The sequence below is a fragment of the Agelaius phoeniceus genome, chromosome 3 (assembly GCF_051311805.1).
Source record: "Agelaius phoeniceus isolate bAgePho1 chromosome 3, bAgePho1.hap1, whole genome shotgun sequence".
NCBI classification, from domain to species: domain Eukaryota; kingdom Metazoa; phylum Chordata; class Aves; order Passeriformes; family Icteridae; genus Agelaius; species Agelaius phoeniceus.
In genome coordinates this window covers 62,747,039-62,766,496 of record NC_135267.1, presented here as the reverse complement: position 1 = coordinate 62,766,496, position 19,458 = coordinate 62,747,039, and the positions used below count along the sequence as shown (strand labels likewise).

Sequence of the window (19,458 nt, the reverse complement as noted above, 5' to 3'; positions counted from 1 at the left end):
GGGAAGAGGAAAAGGAAGGGAAAAGAGAACAAGGTCAAAAAAAATGAACAAAAAGGAAACAGAGAAGAGAATAAGAGCAAATTTTTTCTGCTTTGTAGGAACACCCCCCTTTCTCAGGTAATATGATTGGAGCTACAGACATGATGGGGTATGATGACAAAGAACAGTGAGAGCACTCTACTTTTCGTCTGTATAGAGTATTTGACTGCAATATTTCACTCCACAGAGTAAACTGATAAAATATGCTAGACTGCATAGAGCATTGGTTTAAGTAGCTTGTCACCAATTACTTCAGCAGATATGGGTACACCAGCATCATGCTTCCTGCAGGAAAGTAGCAGTCTCTCCCTTGGAAATATCCTACCATCAACCCAACAGAAAAACAGATTTTTTTTTCAAAGAAAGGAGCTTTCAGGGAAGGGGAATAACCAATTTCCCTACTCTAGCACTTCATAGCTGATAAGGTGTTCATTCTTTGCAGTTCTGTTTTCCTCTGCATAAATATCTTCACTAGCATGTAATAACAGCAAGAACGTATTAGCAAAGGGGCAGTGAGAGCTGTTTGAAATGCAAAAAAAGCAAAACCAGTCAGGTTGTTCATTGCTCTTCCACAGGGAATACCTGAAGTTTGGCCTATTATTACTGTTTTTTCATTCACTTCATCGGAAATACAGATTTTATTTGCTGTACAGCGAAGATCCTTGAGCTAGACTGGGGACTGACTGTGCAAATCAAGGCTGGCTTTGTTACCCCTGGCAAGAAAAAACCCCTTGGTTGGGTGGCTTTGCACAGCTGCCCATGGGCACATATCCACAGCCACTTAACTGAAGAAGAAAGGCTCTGATCGCTGCCTTTGAGCTGTTGTTTTCATACCAGCAAAACCAAAAGACTTCCACTGGTCATGCATGTTGGATACTTAAGACACCTAACTCCCACCTTAATTCAGAGCAATCTTTAGTGAACCAGAAGTGACTTACAGCTGGACAAGAAAATAAATATGAGTCTCCTGAATCTCAGTCCAGTATCCTGCTAATTAGCACCATTTACATGCCTGGGTTTGGTGTAGTAGAAGTAACATACCACTCCCAGGCCAAAATTAAATGCTTTGATTTTTTGAAATAGCCACTGATCCTTCTATCCACAGGCACTTCAAAAGTAGCCCAGGAGCACTTTGCTTTGGGGTGGGTCAGTGTCTCCTCTAGCATGAAGAGTCAACCCCAAGGGCCCAGGAGCTGTTCACAAGTGGAAATTTTGGCATGAAGGGAAGCTAACTGCCTTAGCTACGTGCTGCCTGGCAATGTGAGCAGGGCAAGAAGGGAGCAGTGCTAGCTGCCAATTAGCTGCCATCCACAACCACCACTGATGGCAAGTGCAGCTACCAGTGCAGAGAACTACTGTGTTTATTACAAAACCTTCAGCAGTGAGAGCCAGCCAGACTAAAGGAGGCCCTTGTTCCCATGTCTGACTGCAATAAGACCAAACATATTTTGTGTATTTACTTTACAGCTGAACTTCACCCTACATGCTGAACTTAGACCTTCGACAGTTGTTTTTTATCAACTATATGGCAAAGCTTTTTTTCATGGAACAGCTGACACAAGCAAGAGGCACTCTGCAGCATGAGTGACAGCTTATTCCTGGCATAGCTTTCCCACATCCTGGCCCCCATTCCAGCAAGCACGTGCCTACCTGTCGTCCTTCCAGCTCAATCTGGAAGTTTTTTGCCGACTCCTGGGTCACCCGCCCTCCGAAGTCCAGCTGGTAGACTTGCGTTGCCTCATTCCACAGTGGCTGCTTGTTGGCCATCACATACACAAAGCCTTGGCTTCCCAGGCGCCCATCCTCCTTCTCGCTGGCCTTCCGGCACTTGAATTCATCCAGCTCACTGGCTGTCCTCAAACTCCTTTTAGTTTTCCAACCCTTTTTACTGCCCTGGCTCTGGTTCATCAGTTCATCTCCGCTGATAAAAAGCTCCGGCTCACTCTCTGAACTGTCCTGAAACTCATTTGTCTTATTTAGTTTCTTGGACTTCAGCTGATCTTTTTGGCTCTTGACCTTCTTTTTCTCCCTCCCCAGCCGAGGGCTGGCTATCAGTGAATTGAAGTCAGTCAGTGTTCTTGCCTCCTTTTTGACCTTGCCCTCAGTGATAGCCTGCACATTTCCTTCCTCGGCTCGACTGTCCAGGCGTTTCCGGCTCTTCTTGCCAAATTTGTCTGTCCTTTGGGGAACAGGGCTTTCTGTCAAGGAGAGCACCTCCTGGAAAGCGTCTGCCGTCTCCACCATTACCTCTGTGCCTACGTGGCCCTGCAGCTCTGCTGGCGGGGGAGACATCACCGGCTTCTCCACCACGAGGAGCGGCTTGGGGGGCAGCGTGCCCTGGGGGTTCTGTACAGGTGGGCAGGCGCTGTAGGAACTCCAGGGGTGCAAGGCGATCGGTGGCAGCTGTAAACTAGAGCAAGTGCTGCTTCCCGGGTACATGGGTGGCAAAGGGCAGTAGGGGAGGTTGGATGAGTAACCTGGCTGAAGCACAACTGTGGGCTCCTGCTGTGCAAACTGTGTTGGGGCCAGAGCTTCTTTGGGGGAGCAGGGGGCCTGCATTCCCTGAAGGGGTGGGGCGCTGTAGCTTCCTGGGTAAGGTACTCCAACCCCATAACTCGTCTGAAAAGTGGCAGTGGGACTGGTTGGAGACTTGGGGGAAACAAATGGCACTCGAGACATATCCAGATGTTGAGCTTGACCAATGATGAGGGGAGGAGGTTTTAGAGGGTTTGGCACTGAGCTCTGAGATGTCCTTTCCTGAGGAACCCATATCTCTTCGCTCACCATAGGATCCCACTGGTACGGTGGCGGCCGTTTTACACTCAGGGTAGCCTCTGTCAAGGACGCAGGTACGTGCCGTACTGATTTCTCCACTGGGCAGTGCTGAGAAAGGGCCTCATCCTCCGTGAAAGCAGAGTTGATATAATCCGCTCGGTCACGGGAATTGTCAGGCGGGCTCAGCAAGCTGTAGGAGGACTGGGAGGCCAGAGGCGAAGTACTGACAGAGTGAGCAATGACAGAGCTGTGTTGGGAGCCACTCCCTGTGCTCAGATCTGGTCTCATGGCACCAATGCTGGAAGCGCTGCTACCAGCACTGGCACTAGTGATGTTGCCTGCGCCACCAGCGCTCGCACTGCTGCTGCTGCCAGCGCCACCACTGCTGCATTGGCTGCAGGTGTACAAGGCCGTGGGCACTCTCTGCTGGTACTGTGCTGACACAATGTTGCTCTTGGCCTTAGGGGGAAGTTGCAAGGTGGCTCTCTGACCCTCCATCAGCTGAGCCATTTTCAGGGCTGCCTCTCTGCTGTTCCTCCGCAGAGTAGCATGAATGATACTGCTGTCCAGCCTCTGCGCCATGCTTCTGCCCTGGGACAGCTGGCTGGCAATGTCAGGGTAGGGCGGCGGGTCCCCGGCCGGGATGGAGTAGCGGGGCACCGTGAGCCGGTTCAAGGTGGCGCTGGCACAGGGCTGCTGCATCTTCTTCTCGGCAGCCGTGATGCGCAAAGTGGCGGAGCTGCCGGGGCCCGGCAGGGTGTAGGTGCTCTGGGCACAGAGCATCCTGGTGCGAGGCCGGCACACCTCCTCCACGTTCCCGCTGCTGTCGAACGTCGTTATCCGCTCGTAGCCCAGGGGCGTCTGGTAGTGCCCCGCCGGGTAGAGGGAGAACTCGCCCTTCTTGAGGCAGAGATCGAGGGGCGGCTGCGGGGGCCCGGGCGGGGGCGGCAGGGGGGTGGCGGGCACGGCGGGGATGGTGCCGGGGTAGGGCGGCGGCGGGTTCATCTTGTTCAGCTGCAGCTCCTGAGCGGCCCCGAAGATGACGGCGTCCCCTTCCACCAGCGGCGGCCCGGGCCGCGGGGCCTTGGCCTTGGGCGGCGGCTCATGCTCGCGGTCGCCGTGGTCCCGCAGGTCGGCCAGGGCGATGGCGGGGGGCGCCGGGGGCGGCGGGGCGAGCGGCGGCGGGGCCGGGCGGCCCAGCTCGCCCACGGCCAGCGCCCCCGCCCCGGGGCCGGGAAAGCGGCCCGGAGCCCCCGGGAAGGGCCCCGGCCCCTCGCCGCCCGCCTCGGCCGGCGGGTTTGCCAGCACGTCCAGCTGCACGTTCTGGTTGGCGAGCAGCGACTGCACCAGGCCGATGCTCTGCGTGGGCGACATGGCCTGCGCCGAGCTGTGGATGGGCGCGATGGGGATGTTGACGGTGCAGGGCGGGCTGCTGGCGGGCGCGCCGGGGGCGCCGGGCACTGCAAGGGACAACAGAGAGCGTCACCGCCGCCCGGCCTCCGCTCCCGCCCAGCAAACCTCCCCTGCCGTGGCCAGGCCTGGGCCAGGGGCTGCCCCAGGCACACAGGGGCCTGTCAAACTGTTTGCTACCTGTAGGGACTCTGCTGCTACCTGTTCCCAAACCGGTGGATCAGACCTCAGTGGAAACACGTCTCCAGCCTGTCTCCCGTGACTCCCATCGCACAAGAGCTACTTGTACCAGCTGGTGACCAGCTTTAAAGCCACTTCTTGGGAGTGACACTTCAGAGGTCAAGCTGGGAGCATGCTTTCAGCCTACACTAGGATCCCCATGGGCTATCACGATATCACTTAGCATTCAGTCATCATCAAGTTTTAACTGCTTCTGCTCAAATCAGTAAAAGTTTTGCTAAATCAGGACTCACTAGTTTTCAGGGAGGGACTTTCGATAGTAAATACAACAAATCAACAAACAACTGCAACAAAGCAAACAAGCAAATAAACAAAAGAAGTGGAGGCTAAGAAAGTTGAAGACCTGCACTGAAGACACTGTATAATATCTAGTATAAGGTTCCTAGACTCACTGAGCTGGGGAGAACTGGAGAACACAGACAATCGTGGGCAAAAGCTGAGTATAGTGGGTGACAAACCTACCAGCCATGCAAAAGCAAGGAAGCTGAAACAGAGAGAGGGGAATATGATAGAATGAAATGCAGACAAAACTTATAATAAGTTGTCAGATTTGTAAGGAGAAAATGTGAGGAAATAGATGGGAAGCCAAGAAGATTCAGGAAGTGGATACTGTAGTCAGGGCAACTGCAGCATTAATGTTTGGACAGGTTGCAATCAGAAATGTATAAAGAAGCATATGAGGAAAAATTTCACACGTGGTGGCATTGAAAAAGGGAAAATGTGGCAAGAAGAAATTCTCATGATTTTGAGCAGAAGAGTGAAGAGTGCTCAATTGTTTGCAGTTCCTTTTGCAAAAAGTGATTGATTCCAATAGGAACTACCACTGAAAAGCTGGAGCAGGAAAATGAAGACACTGGATCCAAGTAGAGAAGCAGTAGTCAAAAAGGAACAAGACAGAATAAAGAGGGAAAACAGTAAATACTATATTAGAACTTCCAAGAATATTGCAAGTTCTTTATTTTTTATTAAACTTCCTGTAAAAAACCCCACAGAAAATGGTGAGTGAGTTGTATCAGTAAGTTTGTGGAAGGAAAAGAGACCAAGGATCTAGTGTCATATCCAATTTTTATCCAGTTCTATGTCCATATTTAAGTGTGCCAAATTCTGTGGAGACCTCTGATTTGCAAGACCAGATCATGTAAGAGATCCATTACTCAGGACCCCTCCAAACACTGCCCAGTTCCTAATTAATTTCTAATTAAAATTCAGGTAATCTACCTATGCCCTATGATTACATTTTGGGTAACATCAGGCTTTTACCAGCATCAGTCATGAACGTGGGAGGGGTGTACAGACAGCACTGTGGCTGGACTGGCAAATACTTATGGTAGTTCAGTTCATTCCTTTAGAGGAAGACCAAGAGCCAAACTAAATTGACCCCAAGGCAGTTCTGTGGTTCTGTGCTTGACTAGCAGGCCATGCTTTCACCCTGATGCCTGCAGGCTTAGCACTTTAGCTGCCAGAGCCTGAGGTTTAATTGTTAGCTTGGCTTGAGCAGCCCCAAATGTTGCTGTCATTTTACCTTATCCAACAAAATACCATTTGTTGTGGGTGTTGCTTATTACTCCTGAGTGTTTAAATCCAACATTTTCTTCATTTCTCCAATGGTTTTTAATTGATTAGTTTGCATACTTTGTAAGTGAAATCAATTCACTGTGCATTTGTCTTGCCAAATCTTTACTGACCACATTAAAAAACACCTGTCCCAAGTGTATCTCACTATGAACATTACACTGCCCAAGAGCAGCTTTCTACCATGTTTTTTTAAATCTATTAGGTAATCATTATTTACCCTGCACTACTTTTTCCTTTAGTAGATGGTACTCTCTTCCTTTATGTGCAGGCTTTAGAAAGGATATCCCCCAGAACATTTTTGAAGATTTACGTGGCCACCATTTACTAAGTCAAAAATACATTTTCAGAAGAAACTAGAAAAAATGAACAAGAGGAAGGCTGTTAGAAGGACAGGGTAGTATAATTCTTATATAGCCTTTTCAAAGAGCTGTTACAAGAGTCTCTAATAATTTTCTCTCTGTTTATGTACCTGCAATTATAAGCACCATTTCATCTCTTAGTGCAGATTCAACCCAATTTTCAGGAAGAGATGTGAAAACTTTGTATTAACTTCTTTCTTTTCTATTTAGTTTTTATATTACTTTCTGACAGTTTGGACTGTGTTTCATAATAGCGAATGTTGGGTGCTTCCTATTAATAATACATATATGGTCACCAATGTCTCTACTATTTTCTTCAGACACTACAGGTGAGTATCACATAGACAGAAATTAAGCAGGACAAGTCCCCCAGATTGTGAAAAAAATGGGCTTAATTTGAAACATACAAGTATTTCTTTAGAAGTCCAGAGGACTATTCTGATGCTTGGGTCAGACAAAAGCTTTGCCACTGTCAGCAGTTGAAACCCTGGTCTGAAATAATGAGAACATTTCCATTTATTTCAGTAGATTTTAGCACTGTTCTTAATTGCTTTGCAGTGCTCACACTACTTCCTTTTTAAAGGGTACTGGCATGACAGCCACTTCCATAGTTCCAAAAACCTGTGACCGGGCAACAGGAATCCCTCAGTCATATGAAAATTCTGAAAATGTATTAATTTATCTTATTTTCTGTTTGTTAATTTTATTGGCATGACGACTTTGTTTTGATTGGAGGAGGTCTTGAGTACTTCCAGTCCTTTCCCCTCCCACATCACATCACCTGCACCCAAACCTTCCCTGCATTGCTTAAATCTTCACCTCAGTGAAGTGAAAAATTCTTCCTGATCCTGCTTTGTTGTCGACTACTTTACTACTTCAGCCTCTTAGTAGTGATAAAAGCACAAATGAGCATTTATCACTTCTCAAAGGGTGGCTGAGTTTTATGGGAACCTGCTCTCCAACGCAAGCTCCTATCAGCTTTGATGCCATGAGGTCTCAAGAACAGCCTGTCTGGATTTCCAACAGATTACAATTCTGTCCTATCAAGATGCAGAATGCAAGGCTTCAGTCTGTGGAGAATTCCTAGCAAACTAAGATGAATAAGCAGACAACTAATTTCCCAATGAACTTGAAACTAAGGAGCTCTTTATGGATTATATTTTCCACACATCATAGAAAACAATGCCCATAATACATATTTGGCCTTCTTCTAACTCAGTTCTACAAAACCCCATCAGAATAAAGGATTTTGATTTGTCTGTTTACCAGAGGGGACCATGACACAACCAACCTGACCTCCATCTAACTTAACCCATAACATGGCAGCCCTCCAGCTCCTCCTTACCTGGTAAATCATCTTCATCTTCGCTGAAAACATTTGGATTAAAGACAGGCATGTTAATGTAGTCCATTGAAATCTTCCGCACTTCTGGGAGATATATTGTCATTTGCCTGGGCTGCAGATGGAGCAGACTGGTTTTATATATTACTAGAGAAAGAACATAAGAAACCAAAAAGTTCGTTACACAGATAGCATGTAAAGCCAAGGAAGAAGCAATTCAAAGCAGACAGAAGGGCTATGAATATTGTTATGTACTGTACACATGTTCATGGGCGAGCCATTATTTGTTAAATCACTATCTAACACTTTGCATAAATGGGATAAAAAAGACTGTTGCTTTCAGCTATTTCTCTTTAAATGGAAGCAACATCTCTAATTAAATAATTCATTACTTCATCTTGTATTCACATCTATTTTTATGGAAGGAAAAGACTTTTTCCATTCTACTTTTGAAACTTTTCACCACAGGATTCTACCAATTTACAGGGGAAAACTGGAAAGCTCTCAGGAAGGAAATCTGCTGACGGTTACCACATACAAAGAAATCCCACTGGGCTCAGGAAATCCCTGGGAACCAAACCATTGGAGACTGGGAGAACATTTGAAAGAAGTATCACTATCCATTTACTCTACACTTAAATCCTTCCCTATCTGCCACCAGCAGTGAGAGAATTAGAATGACCTGTGGTCATTCAACTGCTGATGGCAGTCAATATAGCCACAAAAGCTATCCACCTAATTCTGCATCCAGGGCACCTTTATGTACTCCTGACCCAACTACATAATGCAACATGGGACAAAATAAGTGTTCTAAAGAGCTCATTAAACTGCTAGACTTGTGTTAATATTTCAGTTCAGAGCTCAGTTCTGCAGTGTGGTACCCTGTTTTTTACCCAGCCTTCTTCCTTCCCAACAGGACTATTGGGCAGAACTGGCCTCCCCAGAAAAAGGCTGATAATAGACAACTGCTGCTTTTAATGATGGCTACCAGATTACTGATGCTCCAGCAGGAGAACCATGTGATGAGGCTCTGCACTGACTTGAAGAATCTTGAGCATGAGGCCATAATAGCTTTTTCATATAACTTGTAGCTAAATAATTATAAAAATATAACTTTTAAAAATACTTCTATGGCAGTAACTTAAAACCTATTATTTCTATAGTCCTCTTGCAAAACCCTTTTTTATTTGTGTGGGTTTTGTTCCAATAAACTGTAAAAATAGAGGTCTGGGCTCAAATGTTGATTTACTGTCTTATTACAAGTGAGATTTTTAGCATTTTATTGATAGCTCCTTATTGTATTTATAGATTTTAATCTTCTTTAGTTACAGTGAATTTAATAAAATCTAACTCCCACTGTCCACAGAAAATAAGTGCTTTGTTAAGGAAGCCTTTTGATCAGTTACAAAAAAATCTCATGGTGTAAGTTTCTTGTTTGTTAGAAAGAAATTGACATGCAAAAAACACAACAGTTTACTTTTACCTGCACCAAGGTTAGTTGGTAGGAAAGCAGCCAAACCCACAATTTTAAATTTGGTTCCCCAGATATTAGATGTGACCTGAGCAAGGTAGTTGTGCTGCAAAACAAAAACAAGATCATTTTTATCCGATAAAATCTGTATCAAGCTCTAATAAAAAACTGCAGAGCAATCAAGCTATTGCAAGTGATAATGCAATTTCAGTCTATCTTGTTTTTATTGTATTGAAACAGCCTAAAGTGCCTATGTAGCAACAGTTTTATCCAGTCATTAAGAAGACTCATTCTGATATCTTAACACCATCAGAAATGATGTATGCATCAGCCACAGGGTGATTAGAGCTATTGAAGATCTGAGCAACACTTAGTGGAGAATGCCTGTTTAGTGAGAACAGGTCTGTTTTCTGGCACTTGCTGCTCCTGCCCAGCAGGACCACGGCTATTCTGTATTTCAGAGAGTGATACACCCTGCCCGTTGGTTCTATGCTCATGAATCACTTTATAGAACAATAAACAAGACAGAAATTAATTACTCATAACAACAAACATATATTCCCCTGGAGCTCCTAAAGCAACTTCCCAAACCACTGTTGCCATGGTACACATATTTATGGGTCTGAAAGACCAACAGATTTTTCTCAAAGGCCAGGAGTTATGCTGCTAGTATAGGAGCAGGATCTAAGCCTCAGGTCTTCTGCTCTACTCAAAGGGCTTTTGGTCCTAGCTTCGTGTAACTGTTTAGAATTTTTCATAAAAAGGAAAAACAAGAGAGCAGAAAAAACCAAGCCAAACAAAAGAAAATTACAGTAACACAGGCTGTTATTAATGAAATATACAACCTAGACAGTTCTACAGCCTGCTAAGTTTCATTTACCCAGAGGACATGAATACCACAAAGAGCACAAAGTGGTAATTCCTTTCCTTCCTTCCAATTAAGACTGTTTCATGTTAATTATGAAACAGACCATGTGGTCCTCTGAAGCAAACATTTCCCCATCTCTGCAATCCCTAGCAAAGCAGAGAATCATGGTGGCATTAAGATGGGTCTGAAAAACTGATGAAGTGTTTTCACATATACTTTCAAAAAGCCAACAACATCACCTAGAATAAAGCATCTCACATGGATTCACACTGACAAAAGTAACTGGTCCTGGTACTTGCCAAACACCACCTCATACTCTACTGGCACTTTCAAACATTAGTACTGAACTGGAAGATGCAATTCTCTAGTTCTATCTACTTATTGTAATATAATGCAAACTTTCATTGCTGATCATTTGATCTCTACCACAATATGCTGCCTCATGAAAAAAAATGCATTTGAATCAGGTATGGTAACAATGTGCACAATACCTGAGTAATATCTTCTAAAGGAAACTCTCTTCGTGTCAGGCTTGGAGAACCAATAGAGGGTTTCCTTATTGGTAACCTTGGTGATCTTGAGATCTCCTGTGCAGCTCGTGACATCTTTGGAGATTTGCGAGCTTCTATATTGATTCTGCAGGTAAAGCAATACTTGGAATAAACAATGGGCAGGCTAAAATGCACAAAACTCATGTCTTTGAACAGAAATCTGTAAGAAGAAGACAACTGGTAGGATGTCCTCAAAGTGACTAATAAAGACTGTAGAGCCTACAGGATAGAGAATTATGGGTCAAATTTGAAGACCTGACACACTTGCAGTAACTCATGCTAGATGCTCTCTAATTAATCTAACAAAGATTCCCGCAGCTCTGCCAGATACAATTTGTCTTCCACTAATCCCAAAAAGATGTAGAGATGAATGATCTCAGCTCTGCAGACTTTGAGCAAAGTCTCAAGAAATGAGAACATGACACCTCAGCTGACAGATTTTCACATTAGTATACACAGCAAACCAAGGCTCCAGAAATGTTGTCAGTGTTCCTACCCTAAGCCAAAAGTTATTTCTACCTCCCACTATACAAGGCAGAGTCAAGAATACCAGCTCAAGCACCTAAAGAGTTCACTGGCAGAAATGTAACAAACAAAAGTAAAAAAAAGTCTGTTGGAAGGACAAAATATATTCTATGGAGGCAAGAGAGAAAGAAAAGGAAAGGTGGGAGAGTTTATAAAGTCTTTCTTTGAGACTGCCTGGGGAGAAATTGTGCTCTATTGTTTCCCATTACATTTTGTCCCAGAAATCTTCCCTTAAGTCCAGCTCTATGCCAATCTCTGAGATCACCCCAGAACTGCACATTGCAGAGGATCCCAATCTTACAGAGAATTCCTATGTGCCCAAAGGAGTTTACTTTTCATTTTACAAGGTGTCAAGAGAGAGAAGGAGAGGCAGGGAGGAAGAGAGGCCACTTGAGGAAAAAGAAGAACTATCCAAGAGGTTATTACCTGGGGAGTTTAGGTGATTTGCTAGCTCGACTGATTTTTGGAGATTTCTTTGCTGCCCAGTCATCGCTGAGTTCGATATCGCTGGAGTCAGAGCAGTTGCAGCTGTCAATCACAGTGGAAATCAAGCTGTTTCCATAGATTTCATCTATCAAGACAGGCCCCAGAAAATTTAGGTGCTGCTTCAGAAAACTGGTATAAATTATAACTCTCAGTCATCAGAAGCATAAACCCGATCCACAGGCAGCAGTTGAAATAAAACTTTGCAGAGGAAAATTAAATGTTCTCCACTCTGCCTTCCAACTCCAAATTTCCAATAGTTTGAACTCAAGTGAACATTATTCAGAGGGATGAATAGCATTCAACTGACTTTGAAATTGAGACTAAAGAATATTTTCTGCTAATTAGCAATCTATATTCCTTTACTCAGAATACACGAAGTTCTCTTCTGTAAAACCAAAGGCAGCAGGGTATAATTTCAGAAGCTTCTAGGTCACGCTAAAGATTTTTTTCACATCAGAAAAAAATATCAGATGCCGCCATCCATGCTGCACGTATGTATTTTTTAAAACTCCTGAGGATTTAGCGTCCAAAGTGTTGCTAAATCATTTTTACACAGAGCAACAACTGAATTGTACCTGCTTTTCCGTCTGTTTTAGGATCCATGATGACAAACTCCGGCCGCAGCTTGCTGATCCGACGTCCTTTCAGGATGGGCACCAGCCCCCCAAGGTATTCCAAGTACAGTGTGTAACAGGGACCCCCGACCTCTGGGTCATCCTCCGTCCGCTTCATGGTGCAGTGCAGCCGCTCATTCCCAGCTGTTGGGTAGCTGACAAAATCTCTCATATTGTTTGGGTCTGGGATTGGAGGCTTCATTCAACAGCGGAAGGAAAGAGAAAGTTTTCCAATATTGGTTGGGGTTCTTTTCTGTGGTGACTTAATCCCGACACAACTAACTGAACTTGAACCCAGCTCTAATTTGGCAGGTGAAGATTAGTATAGGTTATTTCATGACTTATGCAGGACCCACATGCAAGATGGAATGGCTGTGTGTTATTTAGTTAGATCAAAAGCAGTTGTATACAGAAAATAAAAACTAAAACTACCTACATCAAAAAGGAAGGTTGAACCTGTGGGTCAGAGCACTGAATGAGACAACAAACCTGTCATCAAGTTCCAGCTCTTATCAGAAACTTCTTTTTGAACTTGAGTAATGTGGTCAAGTCAAGTATCAGAGTATCTTGTCTCCTGCAGGCCCTGGAAGTGCACCTGGACACTCAGATCCCATTCCTGGTTAGTACTGGTACATGCTATGCCACTATGCTACAATGCTGTCAACTCTAGAAGAAGCTTGTACTTTTTATATCACTTCCAAGCACATGTCCCATCCTAGCTGAGGGCCTATTTGTGTCCCATGTAGAGAAATACAAACACAAAGCTTGGATTACTTTGCCCTGCTTGCCTGGACACTGTATTAATCCATGAAAAACTCAATCCTAAAACAGTAGGACTGCTTTTGTCTAGGACAATATAGCCTGTATGATACTAATCCTATTAATGTGTGTAAGTCAACAGAGTTTCTTTCAAAAAGAAAGCATAAGGAAAAAAAAGGTAGGAAAAAAATAGGCTTCCTTAACCTGGCAAATGGATATAGGCTGAGGAGTGACCTGTAATGTGGTCTGCAAGCTGGAGGGGGAAGAGGAATATTTGCAGGGAAGAGGGTGCCTTGCCTAGCACTGAAGGCATGGCTGAAACATAGGTTCAGTGGGTGACTGGGATGAGCCAGGGTAAAGCATAAGTGCTGATGAGGCTCCAAAACCAGCCATGAAACAGGAAAGGCATGTGGCTTCTGGAAACCCTGCTCCCACCTCTCAGCTACGCAGCACCACGACCGCTTTGCATCGTTGCATCTCCACTAGGAGGTGACACAAGGACTGCTGGCAATGATGTGTCCCTGCACTGCCCTCTGACCCCCACCAGGGCTCCCAGCCAACTGCTGCCTTCATCCAACCCATCCCCTCCTCTTCCCTGCCTGCCCTGACAGCCAGGAATTGACACTGATGCTCTAGAGAAGAGTGGCTCTGGAACAACACGGGAAGCATCCTGGGGAGAACCTCGGATGGAAAGAACTAGAAAGAACTGGAGACTTCTGGCCTGGTAAATCCTCTGCATCTTTGGAGATCCAGGAGTTATGGTTACAGCAAGGCATTTATATTGTTCTTTGACAAATGAAATTATTTACAGTTGCACAAACTGCCCTGATTAGCAGAACCCAAATGGAACCATACTGAATTATTATTTTGTAGGCATAATTTTTTCTCATTTAAGCTGGGTCAGCCCCACTGATTTCAAATTAGTTGTTCTAGCTCTGCATTGTTTTAACGAGGACCTCTGGATGAAGAGGACTGGTGTAATACGTACACAAAAAATCACAAAAATGTATGTTTGAATGCCAAGCATTTACCAGCTAATGCTCTGGTGTATAGGCTGAGATAAACAGCTTAGAAATCCCAAGATGTTCTGAGGGCCAAACTATGAAACAAACAGGTTGTGCAGATGATTCTGCTGGTGGTACAGGAAAAGGTGTGATACCTGGCTCATTATTCCATAGCACTGTTGGAGCAGTAAGATTAGCAGAACTCAGTGTTAGTAGAAATGTTTGGGCAGCCCCAGGTCTTAAGCCTAACCTTCCTGGGACTATAAGCACTCCTGTGACTTGTAGAGGGGGTACACTTTTACCCCTGTGAATCCCTCCTGTAACTGTGACAGAGCATTATCACCAGCGTGAGCTTCATCAGAAGTCTTTGTGAGTCACCAGCATATTTTACCCTTGTTACATACTTGGAAAGGCCATCTCCATGGAATAATGCAGATCAGCATGTGTGAGCTTCCTTTCAGATTTTTAATAGGAACCAAATGCATCAATGGGGTCTTGAAAAGGATGCGAAAGCTTTTAAAATGATAAAATCTTATCATTTAGCCATTGCCACTTAGGAGCACCGTGGAGGGGGCAGATCTAGCAACACTTCCCTCTTCACAATGCACCCATTTCTTTCTTTTTACCTTGATTGTTGGTATGAAGGCAGTGGTGAGGTACGAGCAGAGCCGAGGGGGTAGGGTCAGCTTGCTGATGTCCTTGTCATCCCGCAGGCAGCTGGCGATGGTCTGCTGGCACAGCAGCTGCAGGCTGGAGACCCTGTGCTCCACTCTGACCACGTACAGCGCGGGCCCAGAGGCCATCAGCAGGCGGGAATCCCTGTGACCCCAACAGATGGAGATGATGGGACGCTGCATGAAGAGCAAAAGGATACAACTTCAAAAGATTTTGTGCAAAAGAGCTTTTTCCAAGATGGCTGTGCAAGAAGTGATCACATGAATTCACACCGATCACATTACCCTAAAGTCTTCCAGAAACTTCAAGTGCCCACCACTGCCCCTAGAAGTAGAATATGAACAACTCAAATTGTAGGAAAGACATTCTGTGCTGTTCTTGTGAGCCACCAAAGGCCTCCTGAAGATAAAGGAAAGCCCTATATCTCCTTTGAGAAAGACACCAAGGTTGTCACTATGGAGATGTGATAAAGGAGAGAAAGTTAAGAGATACAGACTCTAGCTGGCTCACAGAATGACATGGCTCCTTGGTCACCCACTGAGAACTTTGTTTCTTTCCTATAACTAATAGGCAGAGAATGTGTATGTTAAGTGAATGTAAGTATCTTTGAAAAGAATAAAAGCAACATGTTGCTCTAATAAATCTCTCTTGCACCCTTCTGATGGAGTCGTGGTACTTTGTACTGTGTCGTGCTCTATAATGACATCAAATCATCAAAAACAGCAGCTGATGTTTATTCAGTGCTTTTTACTCAGGATACTTAAACTCTTCACACAAGGAATCAGCTATCAAATTAAGTACCTAGATAGGTTTAAGTGACTTTAAAGACATAGGGAGTTGAGAAGTAGGATCTTTTGATGGCCTATGCAAATGATTTATTCAGTCATCTAATCAGTCTTCACCCATTGGTAACAGCTCGTATTTTACATCTGAAAAGTTAAATGATATGCCTGGAGACACTTAAAAAACAAGTGGACAAAACCCAACCAGCTTTCTTGTTTTGTGCCAAGTCTTCTGCTGTAGTGTCTCTTTTGAACTATTCCCGGAAGAACTGAACTGTGAAAGAGCACCAGGAATGCAACAGAGAATGGCCTTTTGTCTTTTACTTGTCTTCACTCAGAAATGTCCAAATCATGACAGTAAAACCAGAAGGAGTCAGGGCCAACTGATACGAAATGTCACAATAACAGAATAACGATGAACAAACACTGCTGCTTAGAACATTTATTTCCTGCTTGCAAGGAGCTCCCTAAACTTTACTTCTAAATCCCATACTTTTTTGTAAAGTACCAGTCCGTTGTGACCTCCTCCAGCCTTATCATCATTACTTTTGCCCTTAAGTGTTATTTGCATCCACCTGTCATCTCTTGCTTTCTGTGTTACAAAGCTCCTGTATTTGCTTATATACACACACCCTGTGGTATTTCAATCCCATCTGCTACCTCTGTGCAAATAAACAACACAAAGTAAAGATGAAGCTCTAACTCCATGAAGAATGCTATACAGCAGGTTGTCATCAACTACAAAAGATTTACTCCTTTCTGTGAAGGTCTTCCTTGTTTTCACCATCTGTGACACTCAGAAGTTTAAGCAAACATGTTTTCATCTAAATAATGAACTGTATTTATTGAAAAGTCAGGGTATATTTGGAATATCTGTTCACAAGACACATCAAACAAGAAGACAGGGTCAAGACAGCAGCAATAAGAGCTTTTATTCACTCCTCTATTAGCAGGATGGTCCCAGGTAGCAGGGTTAGATCAACCTGGTCTGGGGAAAAAGCCTCCCTTCCATTTACAAATTCAAGATGCTTAAAGGCAAGAAACTGGGAAAAGATTGGTTTATGTGACTGATATGAAGCAAAATGCAGCTGGAACAGCACTATACCACCATTTATCATCAAGATAAAGCACTGGATGAAAAACCTAAGAGATCTTCCCTACTATGTCAACTTATCCTAGATTTAAATTTCGAGGAAAATACTGATTTTAAAGTAGGAGGAATGAAGGAACTTCTTTTTAATTACATCTGGGCAATACCACACACACACCTCCAGGAAGGCACAAATCTCCAGGCTGACTGATGCGCAAATAGAAAGAAGCAACATGTGAACCTTGTGATTCTCACAGTAATTGCTGAATGCATTTTGTAGTGGAGAACTTCAAAAGAATTGAGAAATCCTTTGTGTGCCATCAATAATTCTACATGGTTTGCCATAGCCATAATCTGTGGGATACAGCCTTGCATTTGGGGAGAGGCCACATGAGGTATCCCCTACTGATTGGTATTTTCATGATTTGTGAGTGTGGCTCGGCCCTCACACTGTCTGGCAGCAATGAGACAGTTCAAACTGTTTACCAAATAAATGCAACTGAAAAGGCACTGGCAAAATGTAGGTACCTGCCACATCTACTACAGGACAGCCTGAGAAAGCACAGTAGAAGTGACCCTGATTTTCCCCAAGAGCTGAATCCCAGCATGGACAGCACTATCTGCCTGATCATTACTGTGGGATCCAAACTGCATCCTGCTGTTCACTTTGCATCAGCTACAGCTTACCTACAAACACAGTGAGGGGACAAACAAGTATGTGACTTGGCACACAAATGTTTATTTATTGGATAGACTTTAACAGCAGAAGAGAAGTTGAATATCCCAGCTATCATAATCCCATACAGCACACCCAGACCCGATGTCTCATATTGCAGCTATTATAACCCAAAACATCACACCCAGGTAGGACATTCTTCATCCAAACAGAGTCAAATAAAAACCACCTCTTTCCTCAGGTTACTGCTGCACACATAGAGCACCAGAGGTGCAGATAGTAGCAGCGCAGGAACCTTTGCAATCTAAAACACTTTCTCAAGGGAAAGGTTTTTCAGAAGCTTTGAAATGCAGGGTAGGACCTCTGGCAACACAGCACTGTGGAGCTCTGAGGAGCAGAAAGTCAGAAGTCGAAAACTTCACCACTGTTTCCCTACAGGCAACCATAATTCAGTCACCTTCTAAACTTCTCAATGTATGATGCTCCTATATTCTGCTTATGAATGTATATGCAAACAATATGTGAGTGGGTGGATGATTAAACAAACCCACACACAATACCTACATGTGCTGTACTGTTTGTAAATCATGACATTTCTACTCTTCCATTTGTACAATTAGTTTCCCCACTGTCATGGTTTGACACTGGCACAATGCCAGTGCCCCCATGAAAATACCTTCTCCCTGGTTTCTGCTGTGAGATGTGACCAGGAATAAGCAAAGCAGGCTCCTACTTAGGGAAAAAAGAAAACAAAACTTTATTAACTACACTACAACTACAAAGAAAAAGGAACACACATACACAGGGAAAATGAAAACTTCACAAATGCATTTCCTCCTCCCCCCACCAAATTTCCAACTCAATACATTTGTTCCTCAAATCACCAACTCTCAGTCCTGCACCACCCTTCAAACAATCAATCCTCAATTCATCAAGAGGAGAGGAGTCCTTCTTGTGCCATGGGCTTCCCCTGGAAACACAGCTGAAGCCTCCTGTGTTTCCGTGTCACTCGTGGCACCGCCCGGAGTACATCTGCCGTCGTGACTTCTTCCTTTTCATGTCCAGTGCTCTCACCACTGAACACGGACCAGAACTGCTTCTAGGGTTGTCTTTTAAGGATGCTCTGTCCCGATCCAAAAAAGGCACAGTTTCTCCTTTGGGACACCTGTCCCCACAATCTCTCCTTTGGGACACCTGTCCCCCCCATATTTTTTCACCCCCTGGGGCTGAGGGGCATCAACACTGAACCCTCTTGGCTCTGAGGCCATTGCCTCCCCCTAGAATGCAGTCTCTGTATCACAAGGAACATGGTTCTGTCCATGGCTATACAAAAAGAGTCCAGCAAAAGCTACTCCATCATCTCTTCCCACTAGGATTCTTCTCTATTCTTCTACTATCTCTCGCTTGCCCAGACCTCTCTCACACTGGCCCATTTTCTTCCTCATCTTCCACTCTATCTTCTAGGAAAGGTCAATGTTCTGTAAAGTTCTCATTTTCCAAAAAGGGGTTAAAAGCTCCTACAAGTGGCCGGCTGAACCCCCCCCTTCTTCTCCTTCCCAGCCATGCTGCCGGCACAGGCCCATGTTTATCAAGCTTCAAGGTCACAGTCTCAGGCAGCGGCTCTTTCTCTCTCTCTCTCTCTCTGTCTCTCAGGGGGGGCACCCGATGGCTCCCGGTGTCTCTCTCTCTCTCTTTCTCTCTTCCACCCTTCCACCCCGGGGCTCAGGCCTACCTCTCTCGGCCACATGGCTTTCCCCTCCCCCTGCCCAGCCAGCAGCTGGGCCGGGGGAGAGACCCAAACTCTTTCCCGCCGGAAACCCAAGAGGCCCCTCCCAGGGGAGAGCCCTGCTTTTAACCCCGTGTTCTCAGAGGCGTGTCCATGTCCCAGTGGCCAGGTTAAATGCCAATATTAAAGCCTGAATATCCATTGGCCAAAAACACAGCATCCCAAAAAACACATTTCCTGTCAAACCACCACACCCACATACCTCATTATGTTTTAATATTTTCAACCTCAACAAAGAGCAATTGCACCACACCACCAGACATACCTTGCCTTCCTTTCTCTGAAATGGTCAGACCCTTGGTGCACCTCCAGCCCAGTGGTCAGCAACATTTAATTTACAGTGAAGGGCTAAGACTTCAGATGAGCTTCAAGGAAAATTAGCCTGTCATTACAGGCTTGGAGAAATAAAAGATCGCCCAAATGCCAGATCT

General features: G+C 44.7%; 1 protein-coding gene across 4 annotated transcripts in view; it reads right to left on the bottom strand.

Moving 5' to 3' along the window:
- Positions 1 to 19,458, bottom strand: part of TULP4 (TUB like protein 4) — a 150,720-nt gene that overhangs the window by 7,970 nt on the left and 123,292 nt on the right. For all 4 annotated transcript variants that reach the window (XM_054630706.2, XM_077175437.1, XM_077175436.1 and 1 more), the window contains 7 exons: positions 14,645 to 14,869; positions 12,217 to 12,451; positions 11,582 to 11,726; positions 10,571 to 10,715; positions 9,224 to 9,317; positions 7,744 to 7,887; positions 1,690 to 4,274 (listed from right to left, as the gene is read on the bottom strand). In XM_054630706.2, the coding sequence (XP_054486681.2) occupies positions 1,690 to 4,274; positions 7,744 to 7,887; positions 9,224 to 9,317; positions 10,571 to 10,715; positions 11,582 to 11,726; positions 12,217 to 12,451; positions 14,645 to 14,869 (3,573 nt within the window). The remainder of the gene's footprint in view (positions 1 to 1,689; positions 4,275 to 7,743; positions 7,888 to 9,223; positions 9,318 to 10,570; positions 10,716 to 11,581; positions 11,727 to 12,216; positions 12,452 to 14,644; positions 14,870 to 19,458) is intronic.